Source organism: Schistocerca cancellata, chromosome 6, assembly GCF_023864275.1.
Source record: "Schistocerca cancellata isolate TAMUIC-IGC-003103 chromosome 6, iqSchCanc2.1, whole genome shotgun sequence".
Classification (NCBI taxonomy): domain Eukaryota; kingdom Metazoa; phylum Arthropoda; class Insecta; order Orthoptera; family Acrididae; genus Schistocerca; species Schistocerca cancellata.
Window position 1 is genome coordinate 706,328,812 of NC_064631.1, and position 23,566 is coordinate 706,352,377.

Genomic DNA, 23,566 nt, shown 5'->3' on the forward strand with positions numbered 1-23,566 from the left:
AAGGGCGGAAAACAAATTATCAAATGGCATGTTATTACTGATTTTATTCATTTCACTCCCTAATGCTCCTTAAGCAGCCCTTATATTCGTTTCCTACCTATTACACTCTTCTCGGGCAATGTCCATCAACCTGAAAGTTTGTCATTCCCTACAATTTCATCAAGCAATTACTGATTTGGCCCCTATAAAAGCTGCTGTTTATTTTATATTCACACTTGTTTGCAATTCCTTATTCTAAGTTTAATAGTGAAATAAAGTGTTCCAAAAACTGGACGACATTTTATAACAGGGGCAACTCCAGCTACACTGTTTTACCTGCATGGTACAAATGGTTGGCAACTCGCCTGTTTCATGTAGCCTATGTGAGGACTTATCTTAAGTAACCAATGAGATGTGCTGTATTTTGAGTAATGAAATTAAAATTACACAATATTCAAGATCATTCGGGGAGATACTGAATTATGAACAATTGCCAGAAATTACCAATGCCACAGTTTTTAAACTTTCTACGTTTTGAAATAAATATGCCATGACAGACAGGTCTATGGTAAAGTGCGGTGTTTAGGGTAGGTTGGAAAGTAATTTAGTTTGGTTGTAAAGGCTCAGCTATAGTCCAGTCAAAAAATTAATTTCAGCTGTATATAACATGCTAAAAAAATGCATTTATTGTTACAGTGCATATCTTGCAATCTTTTCAATTGTGACTGCTGTTTTTCCAAATACATTGCATATACTATGAGACAGCCCAGACATGAAAAGGTGACAGAGATAAGCAATCTGCTGTGTTTCCAAAACATATTTTTTTAAATTATCTTGATTTGAATAATACAGAGTCCACCAGAAAAATGTATACACTCTTTGTTAGGCTCTATCAAGATATCAAAATTGTCGTTCGATTTGAATTAAGAGTGTGTTGTAGTATGGTCTTTGGCTCAACAGATGTTAGTATTTTAATCTCGGTATTGAGAAAACAAGGTGGCTGGAGCACACGTAACATACAAGCAACGAAAGGGTATTATGAAGTGGTTTTTCAAGTTTGATAATGTTGAAGTGAAACGTCAGTGGAGGTGGGAGTTTGGAACAGAACCACCAACCCGCCTAACAATTAAATGCATCATTGACAACTTTGAATTATGTGGAACGATTTGTGATATTCACAAAAGAAGATCAGGAAGATAGCGCACAGCTACAAGTCCTGCTTTGTCAGGTCTCATTTTGGAAACCTTTGTTAAATCTCTACAGGAGTCTGCTATGCAATATGCAAGTGAGGTGGGGGTCAGCAGTACAAGTGTACAAAGAATTCTGAAAGCTGCAAAGTGGAAAGTTTACATTCCATGATTACTGCACGCGATTAATGATGACTAGCCTTATCGCCGAATGCAATTTTGCGAATGCTATCAGCAAATGGTAACTAATGACAAACAATTTGTGATAAAGGTAGTGTGGAGTGACGAGGTACAATTTAAAATTTAATCCGCAGCTCGTGGTCTTGCGGTAGCATTCTCGCTTCCTTGGGCTTCCTGCGCACAGGGTTAGGGGTTTGATTCTCGCCGCGGTCAGGGATTTTTCCCTGCCTCGAGATGACTGGGTGGTGTTGTGTCCTGTTCATCATCATCATTCATAACCCATTACAGCAGGAGGAAGGCAATGGCAAACCACCTCCACTAGGACCTTGCCTAGTACAGCAGTACGGGTCTCCCGCACCGTCCCCTACGCTCCTCGGAATAAGGGACCTCGTCATCATCATCATCATCAGCAGCAGCAGCAGCAGCAGCAGCAGCAGCAAGTGGTAACTGATGACAAACAATTTGTGATGAAGGTAATGTAGAGTGACAATATACAATTTAAACTTAATGGAACCGTGAATTGGCATAAAAGCGTGTACTGGGCACCAGAAAATCTGCACGTTTATGTAGATTAAGCTGTCAATCTACCTGGGGTTCATGTGTGGTGTGTACTACCATCTACGGGCTTAGTAGGACCATTTTTCTTTGATGCTTCTGTCACTGAAGAAGTGTACCTGGAAATGTTATGCACATCAATTTTTCCAGGTATACGAGTGCTCTATGGAGCTGATGAAAAGGCCCTCTTTCAACAGGAGGGGGCGCCACCACTATACTACCTAGCCGTACCAGCTTTCCCGGATGACAATTTTCCCGGGCACTTGATTGGACAAAGAGAATCCAACGAGTTCTCTCCACAGTCGTCAGAGCTAACACCTATGGACTTTTACTTGTGGGGAACTGTGAAAGATTATGTCTATCAACGTAAGCCATGCACGCTGGAGGAACTTCGCCAGGAGATTACAGCAACATGTGCAGTGATCTCCACTGTAACACTGACTGACGTAGTTGCGGCAACCGCTCGTCATTCTGTGAACATTTAAAGGAATCATGTGCTAAACTGAAGGTTGTACAATGAGTGCGATTAATTATTAAATGTAAAATTAACACATAAGTAATACTTTTCATTCCTTAAAGTGTGTATACATTTTTCTGGCAGACTGTATATCACTTTACAATAGGTTACTAATTTTGGTTGCTAGAGAGCCCCTTCAGATCACTCATGTTAGAATCTGTTATTTACGTTCACAATAGGTTACAACACCATCATCTGAAAGTGTTTCTCGAAAAATTCTCATCAGTGAGGCAAGCTTTCAATAAACTGTTGGATATACCAACAAGGTTACAAAGGGCAAGTCTGAACCATACTTATTAAGAGGTGTGCCTGAGTACAATGTTGAAACGTTCTCATTACAGAATGCAAAACTTTCATAATATAACATAGGTATTCAAAGTTGGCCAAAGCATGTCTGTCACCATTTGCACCTATCAGAATATTCATTGCAGTGACTTTAGTGTAATTACTGTCTTTGAATAAAAGTATAATTTCTGTTTGTCTCATTGTGTATTTCCTTCAATTACCTTCTGTACAACATTCTAGTAGTTCTTTCTAAATGTGACCTAAGGTTCACTGAGCTATGGTACTTGGTAGTGACACATCATACAAAAGTTACTTTCATCTTTAAGTTTTGCACATCAGTGTAGAAATTATTTTTATCGTATAGTAATGTATTACTGCAATGAGACAGTTGATGTATAGACAATGGGAGTATGGAAAAGATCTGGTGATGACATTTCTCGACCTAGTGAAAGCATATGACAGTGTTCCCAGGGAAAAGGTAGGAGCAACCTTGAAGAGAAAGGGAGTTGGAAAGCAAACACTTGAAGTCATCCAGGCAATGTATGAAAAAGATCTAGTTGTGTGCAGACACCAGTTGGAAGAACTGAATGGTTTAAGAATGTTACAGGACTAAGACAAGGAAGTATGATATCACCACTACTATTTATAATGGTGATGGATGAACTAGTCAGAGAGACGAAAGAAGCCCATAAAGGAAGGGATATGAAGCAGAGGAAGACTGAGAACAAGATGGATTGATACAATGAAGATGAGTTTAAGGAGGAGAAACCTGCTATGGAACCAAATTGTGGAAGAAGAACGGTAGAAAGACCGATTAAAGTGGCAAAGTACCACTGATACCTCAATCCAACCAGATGTTGGATAGAGGGGAAAGAAAGATGAAGTAATGTATTACTGCAATCAAAACAAACATTTTTTTATGTTTTAGTATGTATTATGATTACATTTAAGTCACTATACAACAAAATTTTCAACTTATTACAACAAACATAGTGTCTCTCTGCTCCCTCTCAGTGACTACTCACAAGCAGCTGTTGGCACACCACATACGGTTTATTCGAGTAAACATATCACAAACAAGTGGAACAGTTTTCAAACTGTCTCTAACAAGTATTTGCAGCTTTGTGGTAATTTCGACCATCAGAAACCTTTGCTTTACTTGAATGCATATTTTGCATGTTTCGGCGTTTGGCCATCTCTAGTGCTATTTGACTCCTTTGCTGTCTTCACATTGCTCAAATGTTTATGATTTAAATAATGAAACACTGCACCTCATATTTTTTTTGTTCTTTGTACTAAGCGTTTTGATAATTTACTCTCATTTTCAAGTGCACATATTTACGTAAGTGTTTTGTGTGATGTTTGTATGTTTTTGTGCCTCTTTTGTGCCATTACTGTGGCACCTTTTTGAGGTTATACGGTACTGTGCCTCCTCCATAATGCAGAAAGACAGCGCAAGAGAGGCAGAACTACACACAAAACACGAACATGACATTTGATCGTGACACTGAGAAGTTTTCAAAACACGCTGTGCTAAGAATGCAAAAAATACATAAATAGTACAGTGTTTTGTTATTTTAATAATGAATGACAGTTTCCCATTTTCCAAAAAAAAAATCTATTATGATGAATGAAACTGAGTCAAATGTTTCCACTTCCCACTTGTGATCGGCTCTTCTTGGAGAAGCTGTGACACACAATGTTAACTGAAGGAGGTCTGAATTATTCCTCAAACTTACCCACTTTTCCTGAAACTTTTTACAAATTTTGATTATATTTACATGATAAAAAATTAAATAAGCTTGACTCACTGATATTAGTAACAAACTTTGTTGCTGATTGATAATACATTGCCGATAATTAGAACCAATATCAATAAACTACAAAGTAGTGAATGCCAAAACATTACAAATGCAGGAAATTATTTAATCTGAAGACAAATATCACAGCATATTTCTACCTATGCCACCCCCTCCAAAGTTAGCCAAGTTAATGTGTGCATGTCATCTATAGCAATGAGTATAGTATGTGACTCACAATTATTGTGTTTTGGGATCCGATCCTTGTATGGAAGACAGAAAATTTATTCATTCTGAAAGTGAAGTTAACAGAGGATGTTGAGATCCATGAGGCTGAAGTGTACTGTTCCTTTAAAAGACAAGCAGAAACCTAATACTTATTTTCTTCAATGAGAAGGTGACGAGACTGAACACAAAAAGCTACTGCCATGTGTGCACTGATCCATTTGGAGCAGGGTAATTAAACGATTTAGAGTTAGTCAGAAGAATTTCCTCTCATCGGGCGAAACTGCTTGCAACTGTCCACTGGCCATCACTTTAACAGCTTTCGTCCAGCCACAAACTATGGGGAACTAGGAGAATGCCTGTCTCTAACAGAGTCACGTGGTTCCAACGGCTGCAACCATATCTCGAGTGAACCTATTGTGTTTCCATTAAACCTCATGTCAGGTACTCTCAACATTGTTCAATAAAATGTTTAAGGAACAATGCTGACATAGTTCTAGAAGCACATCCAGAAGTAATATTCTTAAAGGAATAAGAGCTAATTATACACACCAAGACATTACTCCTAAATTGTGTGTTAATTACCCAATGTTATCAGAATTATGATCATTTAGTCAATACACACTGCCATCCAAAATTGGTTAAGTGTGTGTGCTTTTGTAAAACTCTATTTTCAGTTTCAACATTTTGTTGACAGGGAATCGGCAAATTTATTTAATTTCTTCAAGTGTTTATTAATGATTCTATCAACGGTTGCAGTACTTGTATTAGGCGACTAGTTTCAAACCTTACAGGTTAATTTTCCAGCCTGGCTTACTGAGGCTGCGCTGACACTGCTCGGTCTTAATAATAAACATCAAAGTGGCAACAAATGCTTTATAAAATGTTTGCAGAATAAATGCCACAAACCACACACGACACTTACCAAGTCGAATTGTGACAACCATTCTGTATATATTTTATGAAGCATGTGTTGCCATTTTGACATATAATACTAAGATCAGGCATTGTCAGTACAGGCACATTAGGCCAGGCCTGAACATGAACCTGCACAGTGTGAAACCAGTCGCCTAATGTAAGTACTGCAACTGTTGATAGAATCATTAATAAATATTTTAAGACACTCAAACTAAGTTTAACTTTTGAAAATGGACAGTATGCAAGTTCGTACTTACAAGTGAAAAAATACTTTTATGCGAAAATTATTAATGGTGCACTTTCAGGTGTTCTGTAAAGATTTTTTCCCCATTTTAAACACAATATTTCCATGATAACCAAGAAGTTTTCATTGGATGCTGTAAGTTTTGCAGTTACGCATACTCGCTGCCTGGACACCAACCAGTCCTTACAGCGAGTACACTTTACAGCAATACGCACAGAACCGAAAGAAGACGACTGGGTTGGTCATTGAAATACTGTGCATAAAATGGAAACATCAACTTGGCATGACACCTGGAAGCATACCATTAATCAATCACACTGAAAAAAACCTGAGAGATTACATTAAAATTAGCTCTGTTACTAGCAAGAAGAGCAATTTTGACAATCTGAGGCAACATGTTCAATGCAAATCATATAATCTAACTAAATAGTCACACCCATCTCTAAACCTACTCTTCAGACAGAGAGCGTGAAACTAATGCTACACAAGACATGGTCTGCATCTCAACAGGAATGAGAAAGGGAAGATGGAGTTAATCAGTGAGGGTGCAGTAGGTGGATGTGGTGCCACACATGGTCAAATACCTGGTGTCATTGGTAGGAGGACTAGGGCTTTTTAGGATAAATCACACCAACAGGTTCCCCTCCCTCAGAAGTATCTGAATAAGTTTAGAGATTTTGTCAATGTGTACACAAAAGATAGGCTGTAACTCACTGATGTACACAACACCACATAAAAATGTGCAGTCTATTAAAAATAAGGCACACCAGTTTAAACAGCATAGTAGTCTGCTATACATAGCAATTGTCTATGACACAATGAAATACAGCATTTAGTGCTATCATCATATAAATGTGCAAGTTGCTATTGCAGAACTACCTTCAAAGGTGGGGCATCATGTATTTACATCAGGTAGACATGTTACAAAGATGGACAAGATCTGATCACAATTAATGCAGGTAAACAATTCAAATTAGTAGCTGTTTAACTAAAAACACTAGACGGGCATAAAAAATTACTGATTCTGTATGTGCACCACTCAACTAGTGGTAATGTGGGCGCAGTCTTCAACCAATTAACTGAAGTCCTGAAAAGAGTTTTGGCCCCCAAAACTGCCAAAATAATATGTAGACATGGCTATTATCACAGTTGTTGAGCATAAAATTAGTAAGAACTTTGAGCACTTCTGGTGTGGCATGATAGGTAGATGCTGCTATTAGGGTATCAAAAAGTTCAGCATTTGTCTTCATATTTAGTCAAGGGCACTGGCAAATCAAACCTGGGATGAAGTGTACTTGCAAAAAAATAAGATGGCAAATTCTCTAAATTCTGCACATCATTTAAGTTAATTTTTGAGGACACATTTCCAAAAACTAGCCCCTTCAACAGCAGTAGCTAAAGTGAAGATGGATAACTGTGGGTATAAGGAAGTCCTGCCAGACACTAGAACTTCTCAGTTCTTTACAAAAGTACTACACTAATGCACAGTTCCTAGATTCCTATCTCGGGTATAAAAAAACGATACAGGAGAGCACTGCCTACTGAAAAAAAAAGAAAAGAAAAAGTAAAATAGTGCAGAATGTGATAAAACATGAAACGAAAAGGCAGAAACAAGTGTAGCTACTTACAAATCAAAGTTGGGGGTAAATTAAAATGAAAATCCAAAGGAATTGTCAAATTTGTAAATTACTGTTTCTCTAATACAGCAGAGAAGTTCCCAAAGAATCTTCCCAAAAAGACATGTAGCACCCACAATTATAATGTTCCCACACCAAAGCTTGAAATGAGGAAAACAATATAGAAAGTAAAAAAAATAAAGCAAGTATAGATGAGGTTCTAGTCAACTATTCTGAAGGCGTGCAACAAAGTACACAAGCCCCATTAACAAAAAATAATAAAGGAGTGCTTGAATTCAGGTACTTATCCAGAATCCCTAAAGCAAACACGAGTACTGCCTTTGCTACAGGAAATGTAAAGCAGATAGTACTGAAAATTTTAAGTCAGGTTTACTACTGTCTGCATTCTCAAAAATAATCAAATCAACCACGAAAGATAGACTGCCGAATTACATGAGTATATACAAGTTTTTTTAATGAAACACACTTTGGTTTTTGAAGTGGAAGAAGTACAATGTCAGCCTCTTACAGATTTCACAAAAGTGGTACTTGAAGCTCTTGGCAAGGATGACTGTGTTGCAGGTACATTCTTAGATCTGTCGAAGGCTTTTGACACTGTTGACTGTAACATACTATGGGGTTGTTGCATACATTCTAAGCATTCTTCCATAAGATTAATAAACACAACAGATACATATAGCAGAGACTTTAGTCATCAATAATATATTCTCCTTCACTGTTTACAACATCCTGCCTATACTGCAGTAACTTTTTGATTTTGCGACTTAGAAATCATATGGTTTTGAGGTGAAGAACTCGTGGAGCCATGCTGGGAGTGCATTTCATCCAGAAAGGAAGTTCCCTGAAGAGAGGGCTAAAAGGTGAAAATCTGAGGCCGCAATATCAGGGGAATAAGGCGGGTGCAGAATGACTTCCCAACCCAACTCCTATATAGTGTTTTTTTTTCTGCCTAGAAGAATGCGGATGGGCCTCATCGTGGAGTAGCATCACTTCATGTAGTCTCCCTGTTCACTGTTCTTGGATTGCAACTGCAAGACATTCATTCAGTTGTTGGCAATAAATGTCAGCAGCGACAGTTACACATCGAGGAAGCAATTCGTAGAACACCACACTATTGCTGTTTTACCAGATGCATAACATTATCTTTTATGGACGTGAACAGGCCTTTGTACGGGGAGTTGCTGTGTTGTTTGGGCTCAGCCATTCCTTTCTTTTCTGTTAGTACAAAGAAACCATTTCAGGTCACCAGTGATGTACAAGATAGGAATGGTTGATGTTGCTCACAAAGCCAACTGATGATGAGCACACAGAGATGCACATAGGCCACCCGGTTATTTTGGCTTAGAGGTTGCAGTGCCCATACACACAATTTTTTAACCTTCCCCATTGCATGCGAATGTCGCATGATGATGGAACGATCACAGTTCATCACATTTGCCAGTTCTTGAGTACAATGACATAGATCAGTGTGGATTAGTGGATTCAAATGATCTTCATCAAACCCTGAAGGTGTTTGTGAACATAACAAATCACTTATGTCAAAAGATTCCTCCTTAAAATGAAAAAGCCATTTTCTTGCCAAGCTCTGTCCAATACCATTAACGTCATACAAGGTGCAAATTTTTCCGGCTGCCTCCATCGAACTCAAAACAGAAAAATAAGAATGAAATGTTCCGATTTCTCCGCTTGGCACTACTTTTTATAGCACCCACAGCTCCACTCAGTAACTCCAAATGATAAAATGATAATACGTAAACTCAAATAGCAAGGGTGAACAACAAATTAAAAATGACAACTGATAAATAAACACATAGCAACCGGATGCAAAACAGAACAATATTAAACAAGCTAAAAGCACTAGGTGTAAGAGAAATAGTTAACAATGATGGATGGATTGAAAACTGATGAGCAATAAAAAGGGTGGTCATCAGCACCTTTTTACATGATAGTGGTACTGGTGAATGAGTATTCACTCATTTTAAAATGATAGGGCAAGGCCACATAACTACAGTCACAGTAATGAGACATACCACATTTAATCTTGAATAGATTTATTAATAAAAGTGGAAATCAGTAAAATTGCTGGTTGGCAGTAGAACTAACCAGATGATTAGGCCATTCAACAACAACAACAACAACAACAACAACAACAACAACAACAACAATAATAATAATAATACATCCAACTGGCTGAGGGAGTCAAGGACATGTGGCATCAGAATAAAGTGGGACATTATACCAATTATACTATCAACTACAGGAATCCTACCACACAATATCCACTAGTACATCAACGCAATACAGCTACATCCAAACGTATATATACAACTACAGAAATCTGTAATTATCGATACATGTTCAATTACCCGAAAGTTCCTAAATGCAATGTAACATATACCGTACAGTTAAAAGGAAGTCACACTTGATCAAGGTCCGCGTCACTTTCCATTTTCAACCAGACATAACGTCTGAGAAAGGAAAGAAATAATAATAATGGTGATAAATTACAACCTCCGTCCAATTAAATTAGGCATGAGACATGACAGCACACAAAACGTCAACAATTTTCTAGCTATTGTTTCATCAGCACCTAAAATCAAGACTAGGTCACTTGGTATACCAAAGGCTTCCCTTCTATCAGCATAAAAAGATACCATGGTGTACTGTGTATGTGACTCTGCAAACATTGAATTTCAGTGGGTCTTCTAGCCGCAATTGATAAGCATGCACCACTGGGCAGAGAGGTCCACTTCATCCCTTTGCAAAGTCTGTAAGGAAATGCACCACGGGCTAATAATTGGTATGACTGACCCACGGCTTGCTGTTGGCCAGTTCCAGCTATTGCGTTTCCCACTCAGGCAACACTCTGTCACCAACGACAAGACAGCCTGCAGGGATACGTTAAGTTGAACTGTGGTATTTTCCTGGAGGACTACTTTTGCTGCTTTGTTGGCTTCCTCATTCCCTTTGGTTCCCATGTGTTTGAGGACACAGTTGAAGGCCACCTCCTTTTTCTGCCTGTGAAGGAGGTGGACAGTGCCCTAGAGTATCTTAACATAACAGTTGCAACACTTCGCCTCGCCTCCCCCCCCCCCCCCCCCCCCCCCCCCCGCCGCCAGCAGTGCACCAATCGGACAGTAAGTAAAACTGTTGAGCTCGGCGTGATCGTGAAAGGGAATGGTAGTTGTTTATTTTGGTTTGTACAATGGTTTTTACAAACGGGAGCGTCTGTGGTGCAATAAATTGCAGCAATAACAAGAAGAATATACCACATCTGTCTTTTTTTTAGGCTTCTTACGGACCCTGAGAGGTATAAAGCACCATGTTACTGAACTGTATCGTCAGGATTCTATTGCAAACTACAGGTGTATTAATGTTTCATTTTAGGAGCCGAAAATGGCTAATGAATAGCAGACGAGAAGATTTTATGAAAAAAATCCCTGTTCACCTTTATAGAAATGTTATGTTTTGTTTGCTATACTTCGAATCAAACCAGTTCATGAATGCAGGCAATAATAAACCCATGTGGAATGCAGTACCCATTCTGTTTGACATCCCGAATAAGCTACCTCAACTTATGAAGAGGAAACGGCCACAATGGTTCCATAATGTGTCCAAAGCTGTAAAACAGCCCTATGGCACAGAAGCAGCCAGTTCAACTCCCCATACATCAGTGCCAGATTCATCTGAATTGTGAACACAGATCTCCTTCAATGATGATGTAGTTCGATTAAGTGCAGTTATTCGTGTCTTGCAAAAGCTTGTGAAGGGTCAGAATGTGCAGATTGCTAGACTTTGTGAAAAACTATTACGGAACAAGGAAAATGCCTATCATTAGACAGCAACAGAAACTGTATCAGAAGGATCAAGTGAAGAAGGAGAAAGAAATTTTGAAGACTACAGGATCCTGATATTTAAAAAAAGATGCCCTTGACTTGTTGTTAAGTCAGATTAACATTGAAGGAGAAACATGCTGCAAGATGGAAAGACAAAAATAAGCTGTTTCTTCTAAATTTATTATATTACAGCACTCAGGCATATAGGTTTTGTCAGAATGTTTTATGCTTAGATAAGTATGTACATTACAGAGGGATGTGGAAGGCACACAAAATCACTATATGCTCACAATACTCTCATAAAATACCGTTAAAAATCCTTTTTAAGACCCATCCCTGTTTAAAAATTGATATGTTGCAACACGAAGTTGCCCAAGTTAGTCTTAGCTACAATTAGGTTGCAAAATATTGATATACACTATGTTATCGGAAGTATCTGGACACCTGGCTGAAAATGACTCCACTCTCGCAGGCATACGTTCAATCAGGGCTGGAAGGTTTCTGGGGGAATGGCAGCCCATTCTTCACGGAGTTCTGCACTGAGGAGAGGTATTGATGTCAGTCGGTAAGGCCTGGCACGAAGTCGGCATTCCAAAACAACCCGAAGGTGTTCTGTAGGATTCAGTTCAGGACTCTGTGCAGGCCAGTCCATTACAGGGATGTTGTTGTTGTGTAACCACTACGCCACAAGCTGTGCATTACGAACAGGTGCTCGATCATTTTGAAAGATGCAATCGCCATCCCCAAATTGCTCTTCAACAGTGGGAAGCAAGAAGGTGCTTAAAATATCAATGTAGGGCAATGCTTTGATAGTGGCACACAAAACAACAAGGGGTGCAAGACCCCTCCATGAAAAATACGATCACACCATAACACCACTGCCTCCGAATTTTACTACTGGCACTACACACTTTGGCAGATGACGTTCACCAGGCATTCGCCACACCCACATCATGCCATCGGATCGCCACATTGTGTACCTCAATCCATTACTCCACACAATGTTTTCCTACTGTTCAATCGTCCAATGTTTACATTCCTCAGACCAAGAGAGGCATCATTTGGCATTTAGCAGCGTGATGTGTGGCTTATGAGCAGCCACTCAACCATGAAATCCAAGTTTTCTCATCTCCCGCCTAACCGTCAAAGAACTTGCAGTGGTTCCTGATGCAGCCTGGAATTCCTGTGTGATGGTCTGGATAGATGTCTGCCTATTACACATTACGACCCTCTTCAACTGTTGGCGGTCTCTGTCAGTCAACAGACGAGGTTGGCCTGTACACTTTTGTGCTATATGCGTCCCTTCACATTTCCACTTCACTATCACATCAGAAACAGTGGACCTAGGGATGTCCAGGAGTGTGGGAATCTCGAGTACAGACTTATGACACAAGTGACACCCAATAACCTGACAATGTTCAAAGTCCGTGAGTTCCGTGGAGCACCCCATTCTGCTCTCTCACGATGTCTAATGACCACCGAGGTCGCTGATATGGAGTACCTGGCAGTAGGTTGCAGCAAAATGCACCGAATATGAAAAACGTAAGTTTTCAGGGGTGTCCGGGCACTTTTGATCACAGTGTAGTTTACACATCCGCTAATGATAAATTTTTAGTAAAATATTTGTCAGGCAAGAAACAAATACAGATATGTGTCCCTCTGGTTAACATATTTGATCCAGTTATGTTCCTTATGTATATCTGGGACTTTCCAGTCAGTTTAAGGTATGGAGAAAAAATTCTCTTTCCTGATGACTCCAACATCATACTCACTTATGAAACATCGGAACACCCTTAAGAGAAAGCACATGAAACTTTCAAGAATGTTTACGATTTGGCAGTCGGTAATAAATTAACAATGAACAATGAGGAAATATGCAGTACATGTTTCAGAATAAAGAGGGAAGACAACTCTGATGCTTTAAGCATAGATGATAAATTTGATAAAGAGGAATATTTGAAACTAAGTCACTGGCTTTGATCAGTGATGTATGAAACAAGTCACAAATGCCATAAACAATATCATATCGATATGATATCAGCGGCGGTTGTTTCAAACAGGTTAAACTACCGATCACCATGACAACCAGGTTCTTTGCTTACACAGGGCGAAATACTATTCTTACAAACATTCAGTTTTTAGCTCAAAGCAGAATTTTCTATCAGGGAATGAAATAGTATAATAAATTGCCCACAGAGATGGAAAAAAGAGGATTATTGAAACACATATCTGTTTAAAAAGGTGGCTAAAACATTCTTCATAAGTAATCCATACTACACAGTTAAATGTTACTCAGAGAACATGCAGTAACTGTTAATAATGAAAGGGGATAACTAACATCCGGTCAGTAAAAATGCACTTAAAGTGTGTTGGTTGCTTTTTCCGTTTTGCACTGCAGTTGATTATTGGCGTAGTAAATGATGGGAAGTAACACAACAAATCATTGGACAGTTAACACAAGATGGTGTGGACCCAATAAGAAAATATAGTTAGGTAATTGTCATGATGTCTAGTGTATGAAATTATGTAACGGCATAGCTGAACATGTAGTGCACAATGCTGTTATATATAACAGAATATTCTGTAAAATTTAAACTGTACACTTCCTGATTAATCCTATCAAAAACTGGGACATTCTGAAAATATCCCAGAAAGTTATTGAAATGATCAGCAGGCTGCTTTCTCCTACAGTCACATTTGTTGGCTTCGCCAACTCACACTGAAACTATAACACTGGAATATGAAACACTAGCCCAGGAAATCCTGTCATATTCTGACAAACATACAATAACAGGATTAAAGACAAAAACCAACAACCAACCCTATAATCCATAATACCCAGTTCAATAATAGCCCATCTTGCACTCTCCACGTCGAAAACAAAAAGCAATCAATTTGTATCTCCACCAAAACAAGGCATTACATTCAGCAACTCTCATTGGTTATAATATACTATCAACTGATTGACTACGACCAATGGAAATAAATTGCCAACTGCAGCACAAAACAGAAGAGCTACATACACCACAGGGAAATACGGAAGCGTCCGATCCAACCCGTCGGCTTTGACCCATGACGTCACAAATATTGCGGAAACGACCATAAACGACAATTCCAACATGGCGGATATAAAAATGTTGCATACGTATCACAAAGACGAAAACACATACAAAAACTACACACACAAAGGTTTCACAAGAACAATCTGCTAACATTGATAGCAAACAAAGATAATAATAATAAACAAGTGGTACTCAAGGCCAGGCGGGGGGGCTGCGCCCCCCCCCTGACCCCCCCCCCCCCCCCCCGCAAAAAAAAAACTCCCAACCTAACCTCGTATTCAGGGCTACGCTACAGATCAATGTGTAGGTCAATCAAAAGATAAAAAAAAAGAAACAAATAAAAAAAAAAATAAAAAAACAATATTGATTCATTAGACATAACGAGTAGCGACAAAACATATAGACCATAAAGATTGAACAATCTAATGACAAACTGATAAAAGCCTCATAGACGACGTTAAAACAAAAAGTACAGTAAAAAGGTAAACTATATATTACAGGCCCTAAAACTCCTACTAAGGTAACGTCAACGAGGCAACATCTACAAACACACCACACTCACAAACCAAACTCCGCGCCGTAATGACGTCACACACCACAACACCCTTACGTCACGGGTCAAAGCCGACGCGTGAGATCGGATGTTTCTGTTGACCCCACCACAGGGCATAAATGCTTTTACAAAAAAGCATGTACCAAGATATACAATAGATGACAATAATGTATTGTCATTCTCCTGAGGTCAACATCTCACTCATCAGGGGAAGATGCCGATTCAATTTTTCAGGTGGAATGAGGTGAGGTCATGAAAACGTCCATAGTGTATAGCTGTATGAGGTGTTATCCAAAACACTGAGACTTTCACTGCAATGGTCAAACTTTTAGCAGTATGACATGCTACCAAAGCATGTTTCAAGGTACACGTCTTAGCTACTGGGACACAAACTTGTGTCATCTTTGGCATATGCAGTTGTGAGTTGCAGTGGTGGGTGTCCGGATGTGTTTCAGCACTTCTGTGAATTGTCACATGGATAATGTGAAGGAGCAACAGATTTGCATTAATTTCTGTTTTAGATAGAAGAAAACTACAGCTGAAGCCCACCAAATGCTGACAGAGGCATTTAGTGAGAGTGCACTGAATCAAGCAAAAACATTCAAGTGGTTCAAGTGCATCACGGAAGGCAGAGAATCCGTGAAAAATAATAAACATTCTAATTGACTGTAGACATGCACAACACCAGAAATGATCATGCAAATGTGTGACGCAATTCACAAAGTTTGTAACAGACTTGGGCTGTTGTAAGGTATCTGTCAACAAATTCTAAGTGATGGACTGAACATTAGATGAATTGCAACAAAGTTTATCCCTTGCCTTCTCAGGATCAACCAACAAAACCTCAGGATTCAGATGTGCATTGAGCTGCAACAAAGAGTTCAAGGGTGTCCAAAAGTTGTATCCAGAGTCATAACAGGTGATGAATCTTGGGTCTATGATTTTGACCCTGAAACAAAGCAGCAATCACCACAATGGAAAATGCCATCTTCTCCAAGGGCAAAAAAAGCTTGACAAGTTCACAATGAGATGAAGGCAATGCTGATCTTTTTTCGACACTCAAGGTGTATATCTACCTGGCCAAACTGTCAATGGGCAGTTTTACTACGGGGTTTTGAGGTGGCTGAATGAGCACAGAAGGCCAGAGCAGTGGAAAATGAAGACTGGTTGGTGCACCATGACAACACAGTCACACACATCTCACTCATTGTGAAGAATTCCTAGCTACATCCAACTTTGCAACAGCCCCACACCCTCCCGACTTACCAGACATACCCCATGCAACTTCTGCCTGTTTCTAAAGATGAAAACTTCATTAAAAGGGGACGTTTTGATTTGATTGAAGACATCCAAGTGGAATTTCAATGGGCCCTGAACACCTTTCAACCTGCAGACTTCCAAGAGTGCTTCCAAAAATCCAAAAATGGGAACAATGCTAAGATCATTGTTTACGTGACCAGGTTGACTACTCTGAAGGTGACGGAGGACATTTTCTGTATAAAATTCTATATAAATCTAAGAACATTCTACAATAGGGATCAACTGAATGAGGCAGTGCAGTTAAGGCACTGACATCATATTTGGGAGGTTGGAGTTTCCTCTGCCTAGTCATCCTGATATAGATTTTCCTAAATCATTTCAGGTAAAGGCTCGAATGGCTCCTTCATCAAGGTTGCGGCCATACTTATATATTGTGTGTGTCTGTATATTTTGAGCTACTTATTTTCACTGTATTTACAATGACAAATACATCATCAGATGCCCCTTTGATGATAAACACACAAAAAATGTCACTATTCTGAAATCTATGTGAAAGAAAAACAGGCCTGCAGTGCTTAACTGTAACAACTGCTGCAAAAGATGGCTACACAAACAAAAGTAGGCTATTAAGGACACTCTACAAACTGAAGGTGCTGATAATTCCTACACTGTTCCCAAACTTTCATTTTAAACTTGTAACATACATCATACAAAAATAGTTTACTAATGACAAAATATTTCACTGCAATATATACTGGTTGCAAACAGGCAATATATTTAGACATAAAAGCATTAAATTTGTTTGGGTTTTAAGGGCTTTTAAAAGAGCTAAGCAATCTTTCAAGTCAGCACACATACCACATGAGGTAATTTAATTATATCACTATTCTTACATTGAAAGGTCATAGTATTTAAGAAATGAGAAGTTAGAAACTGCAAAAGCCTAATCACCTTTTTTTCCTTGGACAATTTAGGTTAATAATAATTAACAAAAGTGAGTTCAATGCCTTAAACATTGTAACACCTTCCTCTTAAGGATGATGCTACGCAGCAGACAAGACTAGCGATTACATTCTCTTATACAGCATTTCATTTGGACTATGCAACAACGCCCAGTGGTTAAGTTACAGAACATATATTTTGGAGGTGTTGGTTACAAAGCTCTGTGGACGAATCCTCATTTAGGTTATCTGTGGTATCTGTAAATCACTTAATGATACAGAAAATTTCCTTTTAAATGTGTCCATTCTCAACTTTTGCTGTATGCCTAATAGCAACAACATGATGTTCAGGTCTAGTCTAAATTCTCCAATTCATTTCAATTTTAACAGTTTGAAATGTCCGGCTACATTCTCAATCATCAAGTGTTATCTGGGCAGTCTTGGACTGTCAGTAATGAATATTTTACTTCATGAGTAGGCTCCACGGTGAAAGAAGCACATTTGGTACACTGTAAATAGCTACGTAAAAGATCACGCCCCTAACGTCTTTTGGAACACAGGATTTCACTGCTGGAAGTTAAACAAAAGATGGAAAAAGTATAGAGAGATGGCAGAAAAAACACAGTTAGAGACATATTACATGACTGATCAATTTTAGACATAAAAAAGAATCTCACATATGCCATTAACTACTTACGACAGTTGTTACAATTTGTCTATTACTGTGTTTTAAGACGAACTGGGACATTTACACATCCAATATGCAAATATGTTTCAGTAAACTATCACCTGCCTACAAATCTGCGGAATGGGCAAGTTTGGCAGGCTATTCCCAAAACAGAAGCAATGTATGCTTTAAGAGACACTTACTGAATAACAATGATTTGTTTATTATGCCTAAATGTGATGGTAGACTAATTTTAAGGTAATGTAGCACTTGTAATTTTTTATGGCACAGCTGTTCCTAATAATTGGTAGTTTCTCCTTACCTCAGTTTGCAAAGCCGAAGTAATCTAGTTAAACTCACACAGTTGCCTTCTATTACAGATCCTGGTCTTCCTACTGTTGGCAAGGATGTTCTTCGACAGGCCACATACAGGGCACAGCCTAACCAATGGATCTGATCACCCTATTATAAAAAAAGGTTTAAAATTAAAAATATATTACTTTATAATGCCAAATGCCAGAGGCAGACACACACAATTCACTGTGAAGGATCGGTCACTAACTCGTACGTATCTAACCACAAACACAGTTCTGATTAATACATTGTAGATGCTATAAGAAAACTTTCATTCACACATAGAGGTACTGCTTTCCCAATATGAGGGAATAAGATACAAGTAGAGCCTCATACACCAGGTTTATGAAAATTTAAATGCAACTAAACTATGCTCTTTTGAAATATTACTGTAATGAACACTGCATGGTTAGCAGGAGCAAATGTAGTAGTAAAATTCTTTACATCTGGAATCATTTTCAGTTTGATGGACGCGCGGAGTAGATATAAGTGTCACTACAAATCAAATCTAAAAATCGCATATGCACTAGGGGTACACATAAAACTTTTCACACAAATATTTCACACTGCTGCTATGTGTATACTGGCCTCTAATGTATAATTCTGCCGTATCGTTTCATAACTCTGCCATGCTTCTTCTGCGGCATCTTTATCCATATTCAGGTTCGTACATAATTCTTGATATCTTTTAAACGTGTTTTCTTCGGGATTGTCCAGTAACCCCATCGTCGTTTAGCCACTTCCCAAACACACACCCACACCAACACCTCCTACAGCACCCACTCACTGTCGTCAAGCTGGCGGGAAATGAAACCGCTTCGCGCTAGTGTACGAGAGCGACGGAAAAGTAGTCCACTACTTTTTAACTCCTATACAAAGATATTTCGTTGCAATACCTGCATGACCAGTTTTAAGGCTTAAATTAATACGGAACTGAGGTCCACTGAAGTTACTGTACATAAATTTTTTCGAAATACAGATATGGCATTTTTATGACCCTAAAACGGGATTTCATTACGAGGAATAGCTACGTATTTCTGCAGCTCTAGTAATTACAAATCTTCCCAGAGATTTTTTCTCTCCTCTGGTCCGTCTCACGTTAATTTGATGATTCTGATGGTTACTAGAAGGCGAAAACTAATTTTGTGCAGACGAAATCCACGAGCGCGCCAATTCTTGCGCGCGGACGACGTTGCGTGTATTCAGGCGCTGATTTTAAAATACAACGCTCTCTATTCATAAACACGTAGCTTTCAGCACCGACGCTGTGATGCCTTCATTTAACACCCATAATATGGAGGGTAATTGCTGTAATGGGCAATGTTTCTGTAAAATGTGAAGACGAAGCTGTTCAATACGACGAGCTCCTAGTCATTCAACCGGTAACTGTCTTCTCTTGACGGTTTGGGAACAAATATGAACTTTGGCTTTGAATAGCCACCTCGTGCAGACGATCAACGGACGGATATAGCTTAGATAACCGAAGTTACATTTTCTGTTTAATTCCATTACTTTCATCTACCTAACGTTACAGTGCGCCCTGTTTTAACTCTCAATCAGTATTCTAAGTTACAGTGAGATTGTACCGGTAGTTTTCAACATTTAACGTAATTTGTAAAATTGGCGTTGATAATGGCTCATTTTCCCATTTATCTTTCAAAATGCTTTCATCGACTGACTGACCAGGGCACCTGCCTATAATTAGTAGTTGCTCTGTCTCTGTTATCTCACATTTGTTCGACGTTTTCCCGTATAGTTTCTACGCGTATTTGAATTAAGTTCGCGAAGTAAACACGTTTGTTCATTTTTCTCGTAACGTCTAGTATAATTCGTAAAAACTGACGCGTAACTAGAAGATTTGCGTTTGTAGTTAAATTACTATAGTTATGTGATTGACTCGCATTCACAAATAGCAGCTGGTCCCGCCCCGCACAACTGAATTAATTCTTAGATTAGATTCGTAAATATGACTGTCGAATGACATTTGATCAATCAAGCATTCATAAACTAGGAAGATCCCGTTCTCTTACCTACCCCTTCCGCCATCACCATAGCTGTCAACGTAACTGGTAATTTGTAAGGGGAAAAAAATGGTTCTGGGTGCTACAAAAATAACCGGGGAATAAGTTGACGTAAGTCAACCCGTGGCCGACTATCTCGTTTGTTATACAGTGTTCTGGAAATCAGTTTGATGATTAGCCCAGCAAAGCCATACATACATTCTGTTCTCTGTCAAAAGTACATAATGTTTATGCTCCAGTGATTCTGCCATGATCAGATGTTCGCTTCCTACAAAAAAAAGTAATCAAAAGGCAACACAGACAGAAAATGTCTGAGGAGTAATTTAATATCTCTTCCTTCACGGCTGCTATTAAGTGTCGACGATGAGGACCTGCTGTTCAGACCACCAGGAATACATATGAGGTGCGGCGAGTAGTCATCTGTGGAGGTAAGATAAAAATCACAATTATTTTGCCAATGGAAATAGCCAATAATTAATGTAGAACATTGCAATGGTACCTATATCACTATATTCAATATTTATCCATGGACTAAACCGTCCATTAGTGTAATAGGTTTATTTCATGTTTCAATGATAATTTAAAAAGCTATTCGCAGGATTTTAGCGATTGTGGACTACTAATAACTGCCGGCCGGAGTGACCGAGCGGTTCTAGGCGCTACAGTCTGGAACCACGCGACCGCTACGGTCGCAGGTTCGAATCCTGCCTCGGGCATGGATCTGTGTGATGTCCTTAGGTTAGTTAGGTTTAAGTAGTTCTAAGTTCTAGGAGACTTATGACCTCAGAAGTTAAGTCCCATAGTGCTCAGAGCCATTTGAACTACTAATAACTACGGTATGTTTTTGAGCGGGATGTTAGTGAATCCGCCTTCGTTATAACAGCGTCTGTTCAGTAAGAAGCTGCTCCAAATGACGCTACTTTAAGCAATTTTCGTTACCTGAAGTTTGAGTTTCACCTTACATACGTTAATTCCACATCTTTCCGCGGTGTACAATTGGCGGATGGCATAGGAGAACCGTGAAGGGCAACTGGCTGAGCTAGCCGGCTTTGAGTCCGGCTATGACAAATTCTCGCACTAGATTACTCCATATACATTGATTTCTCTCTCTCTCTCTCTCTCTCTCTCTCTCTCTCTCTCTCTCTTTTACTTAAATGCCTCTGTGCTTGCGGTAATTAGTTCAATTTTGTCTTCACGATTCCTAAGGGCGCGATGCATATGGTTTTGTAATGTGTGCCGGCCGGAGTGGCCGTGCGGTTCTAGGCGCTACAGTCTGGAACCGAGCGACCGCTACGGTCGCAGGTTCGAATCCTGCCTCGGGCATGGATGTTTGTGATGTCCTTAGGTTAGTTAGGTTTAATTAGTTCTAAGTTCTAGGCGACTGATGACCTCAGGAGTTAAGTGGCATAGTGCTCAGAGCCATTTCAGCCATTTGGAATGTATACCTAGATCATCACTTGAACTTGGTCCTAGAAGCTTTCCAAGTAGGCTTTCCTGGGATAATTTGTGTCTATCTTCAAGCGTCTGTCAGATTAGTTCCTTCAGTATCGTCGTTACTTTCCCAGGGATGGAACGAACCTGTGACCATTTGGATAGCCATTCTTTGTATCCGTTCAATACCACCTGTCTGTCCTGTTTGGCACGGGTTCCGCACAGTTGAGCAATATTCTACAATGGGTCTCGGAAGTGTTTTGCATGTAGTCTCTTTTGTAGACCGATGAACCAGAGTCTATCAAGATTTGCGACTCAGTCTGAGAATGGCCTGCCGTTACGCGGCCAAAATATTAGTGGAAAAAGTAGTCTCTGCGTTACTGCACGCCCGAAATTTAATGGAGTATTAATTACAATACCAGAAGTAAAAAATGTACATGTTAGACACCCAGGTATTTATAAGAGTTAGATTCCAACTGTGGCTCTTTGATATTATCTTCATAGGACCGTATGTTTATTCGTTTTGTGAAGTACACAGTTTTACATTTCTGAACATTTAAAGTAAGTTGTTAATCTTTGCACCACTTTCAAATCTTATCAAGATCTGGCTGAATTTTCAGAGAGAGTTTCGCCATAGACAACTGCAGCATCCGGAAAAATCTGAGGTTACTATTAATATGGTCTGCGAGGTCATTAATGTGCAACATGAACTTCAAGGCTTCCGACACATTTCCGTGAAGAAACCCGAAGTTACTTCTACATCTATTGATGAATTTCCATCTAAGATAATTTGCTGCGTCTTCCCTACCAAAGAAATCCTCAATTCAGTCACAAAATTTCCCTCAATACCCTATACGATCGTACTTTCGATAATAACTGTAGATATGGTCCATTGTTAAATGCTTTTCGCAACTCGAGAAATAATGCATCTACCTGACTGCCTTGATCCTTGGTTTTCAATATGTGAAAAGTGCGAGTTGGATTTCACATGATCGATGTTTTCGGAATCCACGCTAACTGGCATGAAGGAGGTCATTCTGTTAGAGGTAATTTTGAGCCCGGAATACGACTAAGACTCTACAGCAAATGAATATCAAGTATATTGACTGGTAATTATGTAGCTCAGTACTGTCAACCTTCTTGCATACGTTGTGACCTCTGCCTTCTTCCGACTACGAGGCATTGTTTTTTTGTTCGAGGGATCTGCGGTAGATTATAGTTAAACTCCGCCCAAATTCAGTATAGAATATGATACGAATTCTATCGGACCTAGGAGCTTTTTTCGATGTTAGTGACTTCAGCAGTTTCTGAGCGCCATTGGCACTAATTTGTAATTCACCCGTCTTTTCAATGGTATGGCAATTGGATTGGAGTAACACTTATCTTTGTAAAGGAATATTTGAAAACGGTGTTAAGCATTTCTATTCTTGCTTTGCTACTCTCTAGTTCGGTTCGTGTCTCGTCGGTTAGTGACAGAACACTAACCTCGGTTTCACTAACAGACTATACGTACGTCCAGAAGTTCTTTGAGTTTTGTGAAAGATCTTTCAACAATACTCTGTTACGGTAGTCACTGAAGATTCACGCTCTGCTCGTCTGATAGCCAAACGCGTTTCGTTCGGCATCTCTCTCTATCTAAAGCTATGTTTTGTTTTCTGCCTATTGTGCACTAGTATATATTTCATTTTAAGTTGTTTTATTGTGCCTGTACTCCATGGAGCATCCCTCCCATTATGAACTTCCCGGCTAGGTAAATATCTATCAAGTGTATGGTCAACTATTCTTCTAAGGTTGTGCTACAATTCTGTTGCATGCTCCTCTCCAATCTAAATATTCCAACTTCCTCTCTGAGATACGGCACTATTGCTTTTTATGTAGTTTGAGAAAATATAAATCCTTCTCCTTGTTTTAACTG

At 39.2% G+C, this 23,566-nt stretch overlaps 1 protein-coding gene across 4 annotated transcripts in view; it reads right to left on the minus strand.

Moving 5' to 3' along the window:
• LOC126191008 (retinoblastoma-like protein 1) overlaps nucleotides 1-18,990 on the minus strand; it is a 146,774-nt gene extending 127,784 nt beyond the window's left edge. For all 4 annotated transcript variants that reach the window (XM_049931691.1, XM_049931689.1, XM_049931693.1 and 1 more), the window contains exons 1-2: nucleotides 18,788-18,990; nucleotides 18,168-18,307 (exon numbers count right to left, since the gene is read on the minus strand). In XM_049931691.1, the coding sequence (XP_049787648.1) occupies nucleotides 18,168-18,307; nucleotides 18,788-18,925 (278 nt within the window). In that variant the 5' untranslated portion in view covers nucleotides 18,926-18,990. The remainder of the gene's footprint in view (nucleotides 1-18,167; nucleotides 18,308-18,787) is intronic.
• Between the last annotated feature and the right edge of the window lie 4,576 nt (nucleotides 18,991-23,566).